This window comes from Tauraco erythrolophus, chromosome 24 (genome assembly GCF_009769465.1).
Source record: "Tauraco erythrolophus isolate bTauEry1 chromosome 24, bTauEry1.pri, whole genome shotgun sequence".
NCBI classification, from domain to species: domain Eukaryota; kingdom Metazoa; phylum Chordata; class Aves; order Musophagiformes; family Musophagidae; genus Tauraco; species Tauraco erythrolophus.
The window spans coordinates 6,624,851-6,644,518 of record NC_141488.1 but is presented as its reverse complement, the minus strand read 5'-3'; the positions used below and the strand labels follow the sequence as shown (position 1 = coordinate 6,644,518).

At 51.5% G+C, this 19,668-nt stretch overlaps 1 protein-coding gene across 1 annotated transcript in view; it reads left to right on the top strand.

Moving 5' to 3' along the window:
• CSMD2 (CUB and Sushi multiple domains 2) overlaps positions 1-16,729 on the top strand; it is a 287,646-nt gene extending 270,917 nt beyond the window's left edge. Inside the window, exons 58-70 of the mRNA XM_086626228.1 lie at positions 1,892-2,068; positions 2,885-3,064; positions 4,281-4,454; positions 5,633-5,806; positions 8,546-8,619; positions 10,040-10,151; positions 11,863-12,042; positions 12,423-12,488; positions 13,068-13,229; positions 13,805-13,917; positions 14,662-14,749; positions 15,887-16,025; positions 16,570-16,729. Of these exons, the coding sequence (XP_086482354.1) occupies positions 1,892-2,068; positions 2,885-3,064; positions 4,281-4,454; positions 5,633-5,806; positions 8,546-8,619; positions 10,040-10,151; positions 11,863-12,042; positions 12,423-12,488; positions 13,068-13,229; positions 13,805-13,917; positions 14,662-14,749; positions 15,887-16,025; positions 16,570-16,729 (1,799 nt within the window). The remainder of the gene's footprint in view (positions 1-1,891; positions 2,069-2,884; positions 3,065-4,280; positions 4,455-5,632; positions 5,807-8,545; positions 8,620-10,039; positions 10,152-11,862; positions 12,043-12,422; positions 12,489-13,067; positions 13,230-13,804; positions 13,918-14,661; positions 14,750-15,886; positions 16,026-16,569) is intronic.
• Positions 16,730-19,668: the final 2,939 nt, after the last annotated feature.

Here is a 19,668-nt window from a genome sequence, read left to right as displayed (position 1 = left end):
TCCTGCTGCTTGGCCTGGAGCTGCTTGGCAAGTCTCGTGCTGCGGGTGGGCTTGAGAGCTGTGCGAGTGCTTGGTGGGGACGGAGTTAATGGCACTTGGCAACTTTTCCATGGGTTTGCTCAAAAATTCATGAAAGTAACTGGAGGAACACAGTTTATTTCAACGAAGCAAATCCAGAAACCCCGAGGTGGGGAGTTCTTTAACAATCTGTAAGTCCCAGGGATGTTTGAAACGTTTTGTAAGCAGCACTGGGCTTCGGCGTTCTATAAGGGGCACCTCTCCTATGGAGACAGGCTGAGAGTGTTGGGGTTGCTCAGCCTGGAGAAGAGAAGGCTCTGGGAAGACCTTCCAGTACCTAAAGGGGCTACAAGAAAGCTGGAGAGGGGCTTTGGACAAGGGCTTCTTCTATATCTAACCTATACAGATCATGGCTGATGCATGCTGCAATTAAACCATTTCCATGAGTCTCCTTGTGGTCACAAAAGTAACTATTTTTGGGTCATCTGCATGTGTTTGGCCACATGCATAGGGTGGAGGAGGCTGGGCAGGAGAGAACAGCTGATGTATGGGCAGGCAGTGAAATAGTAATGCAGAGCTTTTTCTGAGTTGATAGAATCTGACTTTTATCCCAGCATCTCTTGGAAACGACACCGTGTATCACAGAGACGTCGGCTGCATGAGGAACCCGTAACGAGAGCGTGCCTCGGATGATTTCGGTGCCACGCAGAGTTCCTGTGCACACAGTCCAGAATGGTTATTAGCTTCCTCCTGTCAAACAGATCTGCCTCCAACAAGCTCATCTGTTAACAGGCTGTCAGCAAACTAAGCAGCAAGGCAGAAGACTTCTCTTCTGGCGCTGGTGGCCTGTACTCGTTGCTTTCCTGCTGGGGACAGGAGTTGTGTTTCCCCATGGAGGGTGGCTGGAAATGGGGGGGTGTCCCAGGGCAGGGACAGGTCACCTCGTGTGTGCACAGACTGATGCTCTCGCAGAGGTTGCGGCGTGTTGCTGGGGAGATGCAGGAGCAGGAATTTCCCTGTCAAAGAGCTGGGAGCCTGTGGTTTAAGCCTTTCCTTGATTCATGTGATTTTCTTTTATGTCCTCTAATTTCAGAGTAAATGAGGGCTGGATGCAATTATTGCAGGTGCTTATTTGTCATGACAGGGCTTCGAGCACCACCATTCACTCTGATGCCCTTTTATTGCCGTAGTGCTGAGGTACTTTAGACATAAAACTCGGGCACTGACAAACCTATAATTGTATTCCCACAACATTCTCCTTCCTCTGAAAGCATAATTGGATCTAGCTGGGCAGTGAGCGATGCCACGACGGAGGAGCAGCGGGCTCTCTTGCTGCTCTCCTTCCTTTGAAGTCTGCAAAGTTGTCGGCTTCCCGACGGGGCAGGAGGCAAAACGGTGCCCTCGGGTCTGGGCTCCCAAACTCCTGGGAGATGGAGGGACCTGCTGCTGTAGGACCAGATGGAAGATGAAGATCTGGGATAAGTCCTCTGCAACAAGTTCTTTCTGCAGCCAGGAGGACGTTGCTCCCAGGAGAGGAGCGGGGCTGGGGCTCTGGGGACCGGCTGGCTTTGGGGATGGAGTTTTTTCGGTCCCCTGCCAGGGATGCTGCGTGTGCAGCCGTGGGATGTGCTGCCTGGCAACGTGGAGCAGCCATTTTTCTGAGCTGGGAGAAGTGTTTGGGGTCCTGTTGGATTGATGTAGCTGATTTTGCGCAGAATAGCCTGTTGGGTGCGAGCTGAGCCAGGGGCTTTGCGGATAATCTTACTTTTATTGACAACAGTCAAGTGCAGGATGAGAGCCTTGTTTGGGGGGTTGAGGTGGGTTTTTTGTGTTTTGTTTCGGTTTATTTTAACTTTGTCATTTTGTTTTCTAGTTATATCCTGTGGAAACCCAGGAACCCCCAGCAACGCGAGGGTTATCTTTAACGACGGCTTGATTTTCTCCAGTTCCATTATCTATCAGTGCCGGGAAGGCTACTACTCCACGGGAGTGCTGAGCAGGCACTGCACGGTGAACGGGACGTGGACTGGGACCAGTCCGGAGTGTACAGGTGAGCGCCGGGATGGATTCCTGGAGCAGAAGACGAACGGTGCTGCCAGGCTCTGGGGACGGGCTGCCAGGGCGTGCTGGATGCTCACCGTGGACGTGCACACACACGTGTGCCACGCTGAGAGCTCAGCTAAACTGTGCAGTGGTAGGAGCAGGCGCTCTGTGCGAGTACCTAATGGAAAACTCGTGCTTTGGGTTTGTTTTTTTTTCCGGTTGGATGAAGGGAGCTCTGTAATAACTTCCATGAGTAGATGTCAGCTGGCCCAGAGGGGCTCTCCGGGGCTGCCGCCGAACGAGAGTGTTCCTGCCGGCGTGCCGGCACCGGGGCGTGCGTGCAGAGCCCCCGCTCGGAACCCCGCAGTGAACGTGGCACGTTTCCTCGCGGCTCCCACCCGCGGTGCCCGCGGCAGGAACGTGGGTGATGGCAAAACGTGGTCTTGCACAAGAGGCAGTAACTAGGGTAAAGAGAGGAGGGGGTGCCTTGAGCAAAACTGTCTTCCAGCCAGCCCAGATTTGACCCAGGGTTTCTTTAATGTTTCATGTGTGTTAATACTTCTTCTTGCAAGGTCTTAATGTGCCATTAAGATCACTGCTTGTTCCACTGAGCAGAAGGAAAGCATTCTCGGCGTGCCGCAGCCCAGCTTGCTCCATAGCTAGTGCCACTCTCCAAATCCTCTGTGCTACAAATGCTCCCTGCTCCACCATCAGTGATTGCATCCTGTGTTGAAAAATGCTCAAGGACCATCAGATCTCTGGTTCTTGCAGCTCCAGAAACGTGAGATGAGATGGTCAGTGCTTCTTTCCTTGTCTGTGGCAGTGATCAACTGTGGTGACCCCGGCGTGCCGGCCAACGGCATTAGGCTGGGCAGTGATTTCACCTACAACAGAACGGTGGTGTTCCAGTGCACGCCGGGCTACATGATGGAGTCGGACAGGGCGTCTTCTCTAACCTGCACGAAAGACCGAACCTGGAATGGCACCAAACCCGCCTGCAAGGGTAAGACTGGCTGCTGTTAAATATGGGAGTTTGCGAGTTTTACAGGCTGCAAACTTTTTGTAACTTGTCACAAGGTAAAAGGCAGCAACTGCTGCTTAGTGCCTGGAGCCCACCTGGGAGTTTCTCGGTCCTGTTGTTCAATCTGTCCCTTGTGTTTGTGGCAGTTATGCAATTTTATCAACATAGCATGAACACCTTGCTATCTTTAGGCCTATCAATCATCACAATATGTCTGGGAGGGAGGCAGTTGCTATTATCCCTGTAGTGGAGAAGGAAGAGTGAAGCACAGAGAGCGAAGTGACTTACTCTTCACAAAAACCCAGATCAAACTCAAATGAAATACTGTGTTTCGCAAGCACACGCTTTTTGGCATCATTGAGAAGTCTGAAAAATGTTTCTTCCTACTCCTTTCATTATTTCTCGGTTCTGAGATTGCCTCTGTAGTTCAGAGATAGGAAAGGGAAATAATAAGCCAGCTACAGAATAGGCTGGATCTCTTCTGCGAGTGTTTTACTCACCCACCAAGTGTAGATAAGGCTTGTAGCAGCATGTGTGTACTTCTTCAGCAATCTGGAAAATTCACCTGTCATGGTTCTGATATAAATGCAGACCACATAGAAACTTCCAAATACACTCCAGTTCCTTCAGAAGCTGTAAAGAGCAATTCTTACGCTTCTCTCCACTGAGCTAATGTTGCAGGAATAATACAGAGGGTGGCCAGAGTCTCGTTTGGAGGCCAGGCTGATTTGCATGAGCTTAGCATCTTTCCCAGTGCTCTCCTGAGCCGAAAAGCAAAGCACTGCAAAAATGTCATATTAAAACACCCTGGAGTAGATGAAATACAGACTGGTTGTTGATTCAACTGCTAATCTGGAACTCAGCCAGGTTGTCCAGAATGTATGAATCTTTCAGGGGATCTTAGATGAGTTTTCACGCCAAGTCAGACTGAGTTCTTACCTTCGGTTGGAAATGAACACCGACATGGAAATCTGACTTGGAGATTTGGGATTTGGTTAACTCCAGACTTCAAAGTGAAAATCCTGGGGTTTACGACTGCTGGCACAGCCGGAGGAGTTCGTACAGCCCCCTGCTAGGCTGGTCCCGGAGGGGCTCTGAGAGCAGAACAGAACTTTGATCCTACAGCAATTTGCTTGTTAATGGAAATAACTGTGGTGAGCAGTCAGGAGAGCTGCCTGTGCTTTTGTTTTCCCTTCAGCTATCGTCTGTAAATCCCCGCAAGCCATTCCCAACGGGAAAGTCGTAGGCTCGGACTTCAGCTGGGGCTCCAGCGTGAGCTACGCCTGCCTGGAGGGGTACCAGCTGTCCCTGCCCGCCGTGCTGACCTGCGAGGGGAACGGCACGTGGAGCGGGGAGATTCCCCAGTGCTTCCGTGAGTCGGCAGCCGTCCGCGGGTTCGGGTGTCAGTCGGGTGGAGGACTGTGCTCAAAACCCGGTGGTTTGATGCTCTGTCTCCAGCACCTCTGGTCTCCATGTAGCTGGTGTTAGTGCCAGCTCTGCCGTGCCTGGCATGGTCACAGAGGGCACAGACTGACTGTTCCAGGTTCGCGGGAACATCAATATCTGGTTGCTGAGCTTCCTACCCCTAAGCCCAAGGGAAGCCTGGCCTTAACTGGAGTCAGTGAGAGTTTTGTCTCCCAGGAGAAAAGCGTGGTGATGCTTGGAGTGTCTGTAGCCAACAGTCTGAGCGTTCTCCCCACCTTCGACGGCAGCCGAATCGCTGGGAATCTGTTTGCCATCTCCGTAAGGAGGAGGCAGTGGTGGCCATGGGGATATGGTCGGTCACTCCGCCTCTTGTGATGGAGATGCGAGGTCACATTTGCAACAAGGTTGAAGATCTTGCATGTTGCTGTGCACCAGGCACGTTTAAAATTGTCTGTTTGTCCGTGTGTCCCCCAGTGACTGTCTTCTGCAGTCAGGGCTCTTGACACTGCCCAAGGCAGCAGGAAAAAAATCTTTGGCAAAGGGCACCGCGTTGTTGCAGCGGAAGTTAGGAATGTTTTGTGAAGGCAGAGCTTTGGCTGGGTGGAAACCTCTGTGCTTGATACAATAGCTAATGCAAAAAATTAGTTAAATGTCTTGTAATGATCAAGGCAGATTGGAGTTTCTTTTCTTGGCTGAGTGGCTGGCAGCTGCACAGTAGCTATTTTCATATTAAATCGTACAAAGCCCTCGCCGTGTTCCTTGCACCTTTCCCTGGATCTTGTGTAATTAGCAGGCTTTGCGTGTGACACGGAGCCATACAGCAATCTGACATCGTGCCATTAGAGATATGTTTTAAAGCTAAGCGTGCTGTTAGGGGGGAAAAAAGAAGGAGAGGGAGGAGAAAAAAAAAAAAAAAAGGATGGGGGAGAAGGTGGATGTTAATTAACAGCGATTGACAAAAAGAGAGAATTACAAGGAGAGTAGCCAGCAATGCCTTCTGCCACTACTAATTCCCCACTCAGCCACGGTGTGATGGCAGGGAGGGGGATAGACCCATCTTTAGCTTATTGACATCACCTGCCCTTGGGGAGACTCGTCGCAGTCCGCTTCTCTTGCCCCTTGCAGCTGTGTTCTGCGGAGATCCCGGGATACCCGCGCAAGGCAGGCGGGAGGACAGAGGCTTCACGTACCGCTCCTCCGTCTCCTTCTCCTGCTTAGCCCCGCTCGTGCTGGTGGGCTCAGCCCGGAGGTTCTGCCAGTCCGACGGGACGTGGAGCGGGACGCAGCCCAGCTGCATAGGTAAGGTGGTTTTCTTTCTTGGGTCTGCAGAAATTAGCACTTTGTTTCCCTGAAAATCGGAACGTATAGGGATAATGCTTTTGGTTTGTGCATAAACAACCTGTCTCCTCCTCTTGGGGGTCGCTGCTTAGATCAACACCTGTCCCCAACGTTCCTGCCCCTGAGGGTGGTCAGTGCTAATGCGTCCAACGAAGACCATCTCCTCCCTGTGACTGCCCCTTAATGCTGTGCTTGAGCTGCCCGTGGGCAGGAGGGAGAAGTTCCTCTGCAGGACTTCCAGGTTAATGTTTGCAACCTGGGCCAGAAGGTTTGAGGGCTTGGTAAGAGCCTGGGGAGGGTGGCACTGCGCAGAGCTCCCAAAGGCTGGTGGGACCCATGTCACCAGGGCTGGGGATGGCGGCAGTGCTCCGGTGCAGTGCTGTGCCATGCTACTGCTGCTGCTGCTCCCTGGTCAACCTCAGAATAGTTGGGTTTGTGCAGTGGAGGGCTCTGGTCTCCTGGCTGCTTCCAGGCTTCCTCAGGGACCTCAGACCCAGCAGCTGGTCTGGAGCTGCACGGGATCATTAGCAGTGATGGGGCTGGAAATGCAATTTGACCACCGAGAGCAGCCCTGGGCTGCAGTGGAGGGGAGATCTGCTCACAGGAACTGCAGCAAAACTGGGTTCTGCCTAAAGGGTGCACATGAGAGCCCTTATGTTCTCCACTGCCTTTGAATTATATCCAGAATGGCAGAACAGCAACTCCTAGAAGTACAGAAGTGCTGTATACAGAGGTCAGCATTGTGCAGATTGCTTTGCCTGGCTGCAGCGTTGGGATTCAGGCTGAAATTTCCACACGTTCTTCAGGTGCCCATTTTGTGGGGCCTCCAGAACCCTTTGAAACCCCGGGAGGTGTATAATCATAATTAGTCACGGCGTTCTTCGCCTATTTAAAACTCTGGCTGTGTTCTTGAACTCCAGTGCTCCTGTGGTGGCAAAGTGCTGCCATGGGGCCATGTGCTGTCACCTCCACTGTCTGCCTGAACACCACCACCACCACCACCTCATTTGGGCATCAGGGGCAGAAGCAGATCTCAGGCTGTCCTCCACGGTTTCCAGTCCTTGTAGCTACATCTTAAATGCATCACCAGTCACAGCCATGTACAAGTACCCGTGGCCTGAACCTCCAAGTTTACTGTTGATTTCACCAGGAGCTTTCTCACGTACAAGGAGTTGGGAGCATCTGCTACTGTTGTAAATATTTGCTTTAAACGCTTCCATGGCTTTCTTGCAAATCCTTGTCTAGGATCCTGTGGTACGTGGGTGGCACTCGGCCCTCCAGAGCCAGCTGTGCTTAACCCAGGCAGATACAGCTGTTCCTGCTGCTGTTGAACATACTCAGCATTTGTCTCCCCGAAGCAAACCATGGGAAGGGAGAAGACTTGTGTGTCTACAAAACCCTTCACCCGAAATACCAGCTTCTGACACAGGCAGCTGAACCCAAAGTGCTGTATTTATTCACATCTCACCCATTTTTGAGATGTGTGAGGTTGCCAGCACCGCACACCCCCCGAGATGCAGCCAGGAGACCGAGACTCTGCCCTCCACCCTCTGCCATCCATCACCTGCTCCCTCATCCAGTAATGGGGCTCTTTATTTTAGACACTGGAATATATCTGGGGCTTCCATGGAAACTGCATCGGTGATAAATGATGACAAAAGCTCAGCAGAGCTGGATGACGGAGAACGAATTGGCTCATGTGCCGCAGCCCCAAACCGGCTGCGTTTTTGGCGTATTTTGAGTGAGCATAGGGGGGAGGGATTTGCCGTGGGGCCTGTGGTGGTTCTTGCAGCGATGTTGAGCATGCTGAAGGAGAAGGCTGGGAACCCAGAGCAGGCTCTGATCCCATTGCACTGAGATCCTGCAGTGCTCCAGCTCCCTGCTGATGCGGCTGCCCTGGCCAGGAACCGGAGCATCCCTGTGGCCACCGTTACAGCTTGGCTCAGTCCTGTGATCCTAAGGAGCGGGGAACCTGCTGCTGCTGAGCTGCCTTTCAGTCAGAAACTTTGGTTTCCTTCACTCCGTTTGGGATGCTGATGTGAATGTGATGCATCTCTGCCTTAATTCCATCGGTGCCCTGCCACTGTCAGCGCGCTGGGAAAAAGAGGAAGCGATAGATGCTGGAAAAGTAGCAGCAGGTTATTCCTACTGAATTGGGTGTATTCATCTTCTGACAGATTGAGACCAAACGAGGCATAAAGAGAGATTATGTATCTGAGATGCATTAAAATTTCCAGCCCCCGCCTGTCACTATGAAATACTGAGGTTCCACGGGGAGCGTGCGAGCGGGGCCGGGCTGAGCCCAGGAGGACGAAGGTGCTGAGCCAGGGCACAGGAGAGGACAAGGTCACCACGGCCCCGGGGCAGCGGAGGGCACAGCCCTGGTGAGCCGGGTGCTCCACTCGTCAGTGTAGAATAGGGGAAGGGAATGGAGTCATCCCTGATGCAAGATTTATGTTCTGACGTTCTCTCCTGGGTGATGCAGCGCCTCTGGTTAGTTTGCATCGCAGCAGCCGAGGATTTAAGAAACAAAAAGATCTATTTTTCCTTGTTGCTATGTATTCCTTCTGTGGCAAAACATTTCTGTCTTGTTGCACAGGCGCAGCGGGGTCGGTCCGCGTGGATGCGGGGGGAGGCAGAGCTCTGATGGGGCTTTCACGGGGGCTCCTTTAAAACGCTGCCCGGTTCTGTTCTCTGCAGACCCCAGCCTCACGACGTGCGCGGACCCCGGCGTGCCTCTCTTCGGGATGCAGAACAACTCCCAGGGCTACCAGGTACGGCCGTGGCAGCGGGGTCCCCTCGCCTGCGCCCCGGTACTCGCTGTGGTCAGTCGGTGTCCGAGTCCTTATGTGGATTAACGTGTCTGCCCGGGAGTGGGACATCCCAGTGCGCACCGTTAGACCTCAGAGCGCGTTTGTACGGGATTAACTAGCCACGCATTAATTATGGTGTTGATTACACTGCTAATTAATAGTTACTAGCATAACTAGCGTTCACATTGGAGGCATAGTTTCCATTTATTTTCAGATCAAATTCTGTAGGTGGTTTTCTTAACCTCAGCTCTTGTACAGTATGAAATCCGTGGAAAGGAGAGGGGAAAAAACCCCAAGCAATTCCCCGGGATGCTCCATCTCCAGCCTCTGCTGCCATCCTTGTGGGTGCCCCTTCCCTGCTTGGACGGGAGCGGAGTGCGGGGCCGGGGTAGTTGATTCCATGTGGCTGTTCCTGCCAGAGCGGATATTTCAGTTTTGCTGCTAATTAGTTCTCTTAATCCTGGGTTTTAATGAATGAATTCTAGTTTTTAATTAATACTGAGACACCATAAGTCTGACTTCTGCACGGGTTGCCCCTCTGAGAGCTGCGCACCACGGTGGAGCTGCCACGGGTGCTTGCACGGGGGGGCTGGAGCAGAGTGTCCCGGGAAAATGGTGCCTTTGGACATGGTACCAGGGGACCACGGGCACCAGCTGAGAGTCCCGGAGCGACTGCATGATAAAACCCGGCTGCGGGTCAGCAGGAGGTGGCCCGCGTGGTACGGCTGTGCTGGGGAGGATGGGGAAGGTGCTCAAAGCCCTGCTTGGCAACTTTATTCCAGCATGTTCTGGTTTTAAAGCAAATCCAGTTGCAGTAACGGGGCTCGCAGCCGGACAGCATCTAATGCCAACCTGTCTGAGGCAGGGAGCGAGCTCCTTGATATGATAATGGCTTGGTTGGAGCAATAGTTGGGTTGAAACCAAACGCAAAGTGGATAGTCTGCAAAAAGTGAGCATACCTCAAAAACATGGAAAAGTCACCCTTCAGGTTTTGTAATCCTTTTTGCTATTCACAATCCAAATTGGCATTTAGAATACTGCTACAGGGTGTTTGTTGGTGCTGCTGACATTGAATATCCCTTTTGGCAAAAAATTCGGCCCTTTCTAATAGGGTTTGGTGCTGCCTCTGGGTGTTTAATAGCCAGAGCAGCTGTGCCTCTGTCACTGAAAGCAGCAGCTCCCAGCACAGGTAAAGGCTGCAGCGTTCCAGGGGCTCCGAGAGCGTTCTGGGCACCAGACTCCGGCAGGACGGGGAGGGCAGCGAGCTGGCAGCTCCCCGCTCAGCATTGAGAAGATAGAAAATTACAGAAGTACTTGTGTATTACAAGCATGGGCGAATCACATTACACTGGTTCAGTGCTTGTTCTCCTCTTGAAACCAGGTGGGAAGCATCATCTTTTTCAAGTGCCAGAAGGGGTACCTGCTGCAGGGCTCCACCACCAGGACCTGCCTCCCCAACCTGACGTGGAGCGGCGTGCAGCCAGACTGCGTCCGTAAGTCTCACCGAGAGGTTTTGTCCAAGGAAACCGGTGCCTTTGACCATGCTGTTGCCTTGTTTTGTTGCTGGGCTTCACCGTGCAAATTGCTGGCTCTGAGAGGTGGTAATTTGGGGGGACAGCTCTGAAAAAACATGTTCTTGAAGAAACAGGAGATCACACAATCACTTCTGTCCTGACATGACTATACCAGCAGCCACTTCTGATTTGAACTAAGATTTTTTTACTTGTCCCTTCTTCAGAGACGTTGTTTCAGGTGAGACTTTGTTTTGTGCTTCTGAGACCACGTTTGATGGCCGAGATGTGAGCTCGTGCTCCAGGGACCGAGGCTCACGTCGAGCCAGGAGGGCTCGCCGGCAGAGTGGGGCTTCTCCTTGGCATCAATAACATGTTGCTCTTTTAAGCTGTCCATCATCTTTTCCCTGCTACACCAGAAGCAGTTTGATGCATTTAAGTGGTAATACCCATCACGGCTCCTGTACCAGAAGTGTTAAAAAGCTTTTCCCTCTCCCTTGTGAAGTGACTTATTAGTGAGATATTTTCCCGTTAACGACCCCTGTGGGTGCTGGTGCTGCGAGCGACCCAACCGGGGCACCCGCCTCGAAAAACTCTTGCATTGAAATAGAAGGTGGTTTTGGCTTACCCATGCCAGCCAGGACTGTGGAGTTGTTGCCCTGAGGTTTTGTGTCAAGCCTTCTCCATCCTCAGCGTGGAGCTGGATGCAGTTAGTGCCAAGGAGCCGCCTGCAAGCGGGGCTGGGGGCTCGCGGCCGGGCTCCCAGCCCTCGCGAGGTGGGGTTAGTCCTTCAGCTTCCTGGGGTTTAGATTTCATCTTCTGCAAAACGAGGATGAAGGTAATACCTCGTGAAAGCTGCCCAGGATTTGTTTTCATTCATGAGCAGCTGGAGAGCTACAGAAAGGGCAAATTTACAGGGTGAGTGAGGGGGAGCTGCCCAGCTCTGTGATTTATTTGTTCTGTGTCGTAACTTCTCAAGGGAAGTGGTGACACTTTTGCAACAGGACCTGATAGAAGAGTTGTGGGCGCACGCTCGGTCTGGTGGCGAGGAGCTGGACAAGCTCAGCTTCGATTTCTGTGGGCCAAATCCTGAAAGTTATTGAGCAATTATAGGAATTTATGACTGTTGCATGCTTCTGAGGACTTACTGTCTGAACCTCTGGATAGGTAGGTGCAAAATTATTAGGATACAGGTCCCATGGAGAGAGATTATACAAAACCGGATCTGTAATGCACTCACTGGAGTCACTGGCTTAATGTACCAGGTCTTGATGCCCTGCAAAGGCATTTTTCGGTCTGCAGATAGGCCTGGAACACAGTGCTGGGGTGACAGGTGAAGGAAGGAAAAAGGTGTCTTTAGCATCATTTGGTTTTGACTTTTTCCCCTTAAAAGGTGGGGGATGGCAGAGCCTGATTTTCAGTTCGTGGAAACTGGAACCGAGTGCAGGATTCGCTGAGAGCTTTAGCTGGATAGAGCAGTCTGGCCAGCAAAGCACGGGAAGCAGTCTCATTAATTCGTCCGGCTGGGAAAATCCAGGCATGGCATTGTCTCCCTCAGAGAGCAGAGAAAGCTTTTGCTGAAGAAAGCTCTTCTAAGAGATCTCTGTCTCTGCTGTGACGTCCTGGGGTCACTCCTGCCTTCCTGTGTACGACTGGATGGTGTCTCTCATCCCAGTTTCCTTGTGCTTTTCAGCTCACCACTGTAAGCAGCCGGAGACCCCCTCTCACGCCAACGTTGGTGCTCTGGATTTGCCATCTCTGGGCTACACCCTGATCTATTCCTGCCAGAGTGGCTACTATCTCACCGGAGGGTCTGAGCATCGCACCTGCAAAGCAGATGGCAGCTGGACAGGAAAACCACCCATCTGCCTCGGTAAGAGCCCTGAGCAGCAGCGCCCTGGTTTTGCGTTCGCCCACGTCTCTGCGGGAGCTGCTGATCCTCACCTGAGGATCTTAGACCAGGAACACATAGTGATCTCATCTTGGAATAAAGCTGCATGGCTCTCACGGAGCGTGGTTGCTCTCCCTGGATGCTGTGGTTTGGGGCAGGTGGCAGGGGAGGGCAGTGAGGGAAAGCTTCATGCTGGGCACGAACCCCCACCCAAAGCCCTTGTACCCGGGACGTGCAGCCACGTCACCGTGCGAGCGGTGGCAGCCCAACGTTGACCTTTGTTAGCACCAGCACAGCAGAAGGGTCTCAGCAGCCTCAGATGCTGCAGTACTCACTGGTGGTGGGTTGCTCCTCTCTTTCAGCTGACGTCCGTCCCAGCGGGAGGCCGGTCGGCACCGCGCGGGACCCGCCGCTCACCAAGGTGTCAGGTACCGTAGCGGGGCTCGCTCTTCCATGGGACATATTGGTACTGGACCTGGCCTTTAGCAGCTCCATCCCCTCCCCAGGGCAGCCAGAAACTGGTTGTTCCTCCCAGGGCTCGCAGCTGCCGGGCTGGTGGCAGCAGCCCGTGTGCTCCATCCCCTTCGTTCACGCTTCGCTGCAGAACGGACAGGAGCCTTGAGGGAGTCGGGCACCAACATCCGCTGCCCTCCCCAGGGCCCTCCAGAGTTTTGAGCCCTCGAGGATGTTTTATGTTAGAGCTTTTTTAAGAAAAATGAGGTTTTGTTAGCTTTTCCTAAGAAATTAATTTGAGGGTGGGTCGTTTTTTAAAACTTGAGCGGCATTTTTTGTCAAAACAAAATTAAAGTCATCAGCTTGTTTGTTCTCCTCTCTTTGGCTTTGTACTCAGTAATGATAACTCAGGGAGCGGGTGGGACTGGAGATATTTAAATATGTATTTGTGAGTTGAAAGAAAGAAAGAAATTTGCTCTGTTTTGCTTTCTGAAAAATGGAAATAAATGGCTCTGCACTTGTTTTTCTGCATCCTCAATCCCTGCGGTTTCCAGTGCCTGCTGATGTGTTTGCAAGGAATTCCCTTTGGAAAGGCTCCTATGAATACATGGGGAAAAAGCAGCCTGCGATGCTGTCTGTCACTAGCTTCGACCCTGCCACGGGTAAAGTCAATGCCACTTTGATAGACCACAGCGGCGTGGAGCTCCAGGTGTCTGGTAAGGGAGGGGACACGGCGTCGGTGGGGGCTTACACGTGTCAGACGAGCGAGGGGCAGCGTGCTCGGCTCTATCAATGATGTTGATGTTCTGATAGAGCTTCACAGAACCACCCAGCTTTGAAGCATCTGATCTTTGACCAGACCAGGACAAACAAAATCACGTAGCTGGGTTTGCTTTGACTCTACCTGAAAGGCAGCTCAGCCCAGTCCGTTGTCCGTTCCCTTCACGCTGGAGTGGTGGACTTGTAGTCCAAGACAAACTAGATGAAAGGCTGAGTGCCCCTCGCCCCTCTCCTCTGTGGAGCACCAGGTTGTTCCTGATGCAGCAACATAACCTAAACATTAACAGCTGAGTCCCTTCACATGTGCAAAATGTCTTTAATATCCCGGGGAGTGGACGTGGGGTTGTGTTTGTGGTGTGTTTCCTGGTGTGTCCCACTGATAGGGTTGGTAGGAGGAGTTGTCTGCTCTAAGATGATGAGGTGGTTTCTCTACTCTCTCAGGTAGAAAGTTAATTACTTCAAACTCAGACACTCATTGGGATCTAGTGATTAAAAGCCACTTACTTTTCAGGGATTTACAAGAAAGAAGATGTGCACCTGCTTCTCCAGGTTTACCAGATAACAGGGCCAGTGGAGATCTTTGTCAACAAGTTCAAAAACGATAAATGGGCTCTGGATGGACATGTAAGTGCGTGGGCACCTCATACACAAAGTCCACCCACACGACTCCTCCTGTTGCTATCACCACCCTAGCTTTTTTCTCGCCGAAGCTGAGGGAATAACTGCCTTAACTGGTGGTGAGATGAGGCTGATGTCCTCCAGCGACCTGCTTGCTTGAAGGGGACATAGGGCATTCTTCCAGCACGCAAGATAATATTACATGACAGTTGGCTCTTCCATGCTTCCTTGCAGCTGTATGTTTTTATTGCCCTATGGTTTTAAAGCTGTAAGTCTTCCAGATAACACTTAAGGAGAAACCAACACGATTAATTCCATTTTAACATTTTATCTGGTAAACATCAAGCTGGAAGTGCTAATCTCTTATGGAGTCAACTTCTCACCCTGATTTCTATGTCTGGTAACTTCCCATGCCCTTAAGAGATCCACTGGAGCTTAGAGAAAACACGCATGTGATTGACCCATGGCCAGCTGTAGCCCAGAGCCTTCACTATCCCTGTTGAATCAGCAACGTGTTCTGTAGTTTATTGCAAACAAGACTTATTTTTTTTCCTTCCTTTGAGATGTGAGAGTCTTAACAAGTTGTTAGACAGTCAGACTTCTTAAAAAAAAAAAAAGCCATTTTTTGGGGGGAAATTGAAACACCTTAATGCTATGCACAAACTTGAAAGAGGCTGTGACAAGATGGGTGCTAAAATGGCAGGGAAGCGTTGAACAAATCTGTTGGCTTCTGCTCTCCTGACACTGCAGGTCTCGTCGGAGTCGTCAAGCGGCACGTTTGTGTACCAGGGCTTCGTGCGTGGCAAAGGCTTCGGGCAGTTTGGCCTTCAGAGACTTGGTAAAGTTCCTCTGATTGTTACTTTTTCCCTTGATTGCTAAAAGCCAGCTTTTGGTGGTAGCGGAGGTTTTCAAACAAGGAACATCTCTCCTCTCCCTGGCTTTTATTTTCAACCCTGTCAAACCAGATCTTTATACTGGTTTTGAACCGTCATGTTTAGCTGAGCCCTGGCAAAACCCAAACCTGGGCACCGGCGTAGAGAAGTTGGGTGCCCTCAAATCTCTGTACCTCAGGGGGGTGGGAGGTGGTGGCATCTGAAACAGCTTCTCTTTCTTTGCGTTGGAGGCAGAGCGGTGCCACGCTGCACGGGGAGGAGGAGGAGGGTCCCCACTGCCTGGCAGCACTTCCACCCTGCGCCTGGCTCCGTTTTTGCCACCAGTTCTTCCCCGTAAGATGGGTCCAGCAGCTCTGCCTGGGCTTGTCTTTAAATACTAAACACATGGAACGCTGAATATTCTGGCAAGGGGGGCTGAACTCATCCTCAGTGTAACGTTTGTGGGAAACAAACAACACAACAACATTTTTAATTTAGGAAAAAAGTGAGGCATTTAAATGGACAGGCTTCTGTTCAAAGACAGAAAGAGTTTGGAGCCACAAATAGCACCTGGACGCTTTTTTTTTCTCCCTGTTACCAGATGTCTGACCTAAAAGCCCGAGTCCCGTTGCTGCCGCAAAAAGCTTCTCCATCTCAGTTTCAGAAATCACAGAGGCACTTGAGAGCTTAGACAACCCAAGGTCTAAGCTCATAAATATCTCTTAAAATGTGGCTTGAGCTCTTCAATCTTTTAGAATTTTTGGAATCTGACCCTGGAGCCTTGTCACCTTTATGGAGAATTAGATCCTCGTTATTGCAGCCCTTGAAAGTCTCCCTTAAACCTGACTTTAAGCATCCAAATTTGAGCATTTTGGTAAGATAAATCTATTACTTATCTCTTTAGTTGCAGTTCTAAGTAAACAATGATGTCTAAGCTAGGCTAGATCTCCAAACCATTCTTCATGCAGCTCAGAAGCTTTTGATTACCTTTTACAGCAACACTTCTAACCATCTTCCTCTGTTGTTGATGTAACCTGTAACTCAAGCAAACCCTGTTGCCTACAGCAGTGTTTTGAAATGCGTTTACTTCTGCTGTGTTTCAGACATCAGCATGATGGAAAATGATCCAGAATCAATAGGACACCATTTTGCATCAAACAGCAGTTCTGTGGCAGCTGCCATTCTTGTGCCTTTCATAGCCCTGATTATTGCAGGGTTTGTGCTTTATCTCTACAAACACAGGTGGGTTGCAGGAACGGTGCCAGTAGGTGAAACCAAATGAGGGGGCTGGCAGAAATATTTGTCAGCTTGACTTAAAAGCATTCCCCCTGGACCTGGTTTCCCATTTAATTCAGAAGGTGAAAAAATAATGGAGCAAGCATGCGTGGAGGGGGCAAGGGTGTTGGGAGAAGAGAGCGTGGAGGGCTTTTATGACCATTAATAAGATTTGTGGCGACATTAAGTAGGATAAGGCAAAGCAGATTTCATACTTGAGCGTTGGAGCTGGCTTTGCATGTGTTGGAAATGAGTTACTTCTGATGGATGCCTTGCTGTGCAGCTGCTCTGCGGAGGGGGCGCGCGGGGGGCTGTGGCAAAGCCCAGGGAGCTGCCTGTGCTGCACATCCACAGTAGGATTTTACTATGGATCCCTTCTGCCTCATCCCCGGGTGTTTACCCTCTTCAAAAGCAGCTTTTTCCTTCCCACCGACTTCTCGTCAGGGCTGTTGAGCTGCCTATGGCAGGAGTGGCCGTGACCAATCTGGGTTTTCTCCCTGACATCCTGCAGGAGAAGACCAAAAGTCCCATTCAATGGCTACGCGGGCCATGAAAACACCAACGTCCGAGCAACGTTTGAGAACCCGATGTACGACCGCAACCTGCAGCCCACGGACATCATGGCCAACGAGACGGAGTTCACGGTCAGCACAGTGTGCACGGCCGTATAGCAGCCGGCCCCGCTGCGGTGAGTGGGTGGACAGGACGTGCTGGAGGGGATGGTGCCACCATGCTCCTCGTGTTTGTCACGTCTTCAATGCTGTATGGAAGTAGTGGTTGAAAGGAGCACCTGGAGCGGTTCGGGTTGGCCACAAAGGTCATCTCTGCCCAGGGCAAGACCCAAACCAGCATCCCCGTCTCTGGGTCTCAGGCGCTCAGTGCCAGTTGGGCAGTGACCTCTTGGGGACCGGTGGCAAAGTGAGGGGGACAATCACCAGGTGGAGGAAAAAGTGACTCTGAGAGATCCCTCAGTATGTGACACCAGACAGGGTGTTCTGCACAGCGATCAGAGGAGGGTGAAGCAAGGGGTTTAAAAGTTTTACTGCACAGAGGAATAACTTGATGTCATAAACAAAAGTCCACTGTGGACCTGAAGGGTGCTTCTAGACTGGAACGTTCTTAGTTTGGGATAATGAAGCTATTCCAGGCTTTCCCAGCATTTCTGTGTGTAATAACAAGCTGTTTGCTTCTCTCTCCCCCTTCCATTCCCATCGTCCCAGATTCCTCCGGGGTCGGTGTCTGGTGGATGATTGTGTTTCACGTCACGAGTCTCCATCCGTTCCCTCCCCATCTCCCTCCTCCCAACCTTGTTGAGGCTGTGGAGAAGCTGCTACACCTCATTGGACTTTGTGTTAACTCCTTGAGAGACTGCTGGGTTGTCTTCTGTCGTCCTCACCCGTCCTCTCCATCCCACCGCGGACAATGAAGCCAACCAAAGGTCTACTCGGGCACAGCTCCTCTCTCCCATCCTGCCAGTGAGTCTCAGCCCAACATCAAGACCTGGAGAAGTGGAGGACCTGGGAGGCGAGGTGATGGGAAGGCTTTTACAACGTGCTCTTGGTTGTGTGCTCCTGGAGGGAGCAGTGGGGTATGTGGGGTCCCACCGGTGCCCCTCCACTTCTGGGAAGAGCTTGGACAACGAAGAGGCAAAAGAGGTTGTGCTGCACAAGGTGCTGACTGGGGTTAATAGGAAATACCAGTATGGGACAGGATGAGTACTTGCTTCGTCTTTATTTGGGTTTGTGGGTTATTTCTTTGTTGTTTTTTTTTTTCTAACCCAGGGCTTTCGCAAAGGAAGAGTTTCTAAATGAGACCCTCTTCCATGAGAAACACAAAACTTTGCCAGCTTTTCTCCTTTTCCCTGTATTTAATTTTCCTTTGGGCATTCTTGCTGGGTTTCTTCTGCCCCATGTTCGTTTCAGGCAGCTCTCGGGGCTGGTAAGGAGATGTCCCCCCATCTCCAGCCCTCTCCCAGCAGCTGCTGGGTTTAGCTGTGTCCAAATACCCTAATCAGGAAATTGCTGACAGACATGAAGGGACAAAAACCTCTCTAAAAAGAACTCATAACAAATACTGATTTCCCCCCAATAGCATTCAAAAGCCTTTGCCCTTTCCATATTGATCCTCCAAATGGCAATGCAATAAGAGTTTTAATTTCTGTCCAAAGCTGTTCCCTTTATTTCCCAGGGGCAGGAAGGTTGCCTTGGCTTTCACGGGAGCAGATAAGGCGGCTTGACATTTTTCCTCCCTTGTAAGAGAAGGATGCTTTTGTGCTGACACTGTCCTCCTCTAATAAAAGAGGGGAGCTGCTCTTGTTGATCCGGGGTTTTAGTCTGTTTGGTTTGAGTCACCAGTTCCCAGGCTGGAGTCAAGGAAGGCACCGGTGCCGTTTCACCGGGCGCAGGTCAAGTGAACCGCGGCTGCGGTGGAGCAGAAGGTGTCAGTGAAGCAGCTTCTTCTTACAGAAGACTTGAAGGGAAAACAGAATTAAAACCAACGGGGTGGTGTTTACATCCATGCTTGCATTTAAACGCTGGCTTTCCCCTCCCTACTGTCAGCTGAGGTTTTGTCTAATGAAAACCGCAGGTTAGTTTTTTCCGTTTTGTTTCTTCTTTTACTCTGTGTGTGCGCCTGTGTGTATATATATAAATATATATTATTTTTTTTACTTCTGTCTCTTATTCATCGCTCTTAGAGTAAGCAGCGTTCCACAGCCTGATTGCTGAACAGCCAGCCTGCCAAAAAATGCCATCTCTGCTCCTTAAAGCATGCCAAGGTGCCCTGGTTTATTGCTGAGAGGTGGGTGCAAGCGCATGCGTGAGCCAGAGCCCTGATCCGGCGCTGGCATCCCGAGCTGGGCACACAGGGAGCTCAGGGCCAGGGCTGGAGCATTCCGGAGCGTGTCCTGCAGCGAGGAGTGCTCCCAGCTCCGAACACACACGGACAGGCGGAGATGGTTTCATCTTCCAGCTGGCTGTGGGACTAAATTCCCTGGGGTGGCGGGGCTGGCAGTGGTGCCTGCCCCTCCTCGGGCACCTTAGCTTGCAGGGCACAGACCCTGGAGCGGGCTGGGGGGTAAGTGAGAAGAGAGGACCCCGATCGGGCTGCAGAGGCACTTGGGTCCGGGGCCAAGGCATGCAGTGGAGCAGGGAGCTGCTTCCCTGTTACACTGGTGTAATGAGTCCAGGATGTTCCCCAGGTTCCTTCGCTTGCATCTCTGAGTGCAGCTGGTTCCTACCTTCAGGTCTGCTCTCCTGGGCCATATTTGACCCCAAAGTCCCTTCCAACCTAAATTATTTTGTGATTCGTGCCCTTGGCTGAACCCGCAGCCCATTGTCCAGCCCTGTAATGCAGCCAAGGGACCGGGCTCCCTTGGGCAGCAGATCCCGAAGGCAGTGCCCTTTGCAGTCCCTGGTGCTCCGGTGCTGACGATTTCGGCATCCTGGCTCCTCTTTCAGTGCCCAAAACTCCAAACACCTCCCAGTGTCCCACAACAGCAGAGCTTGACTCTTCCAGGCTCCTACCTCTGAGCTCAAGAAAGTCCTCTCCCAGCTGGAGGGTGCTGAGCCCCGGGCGAGCAGAGGGCAGGGACGGACACGCAGCAGCAGCA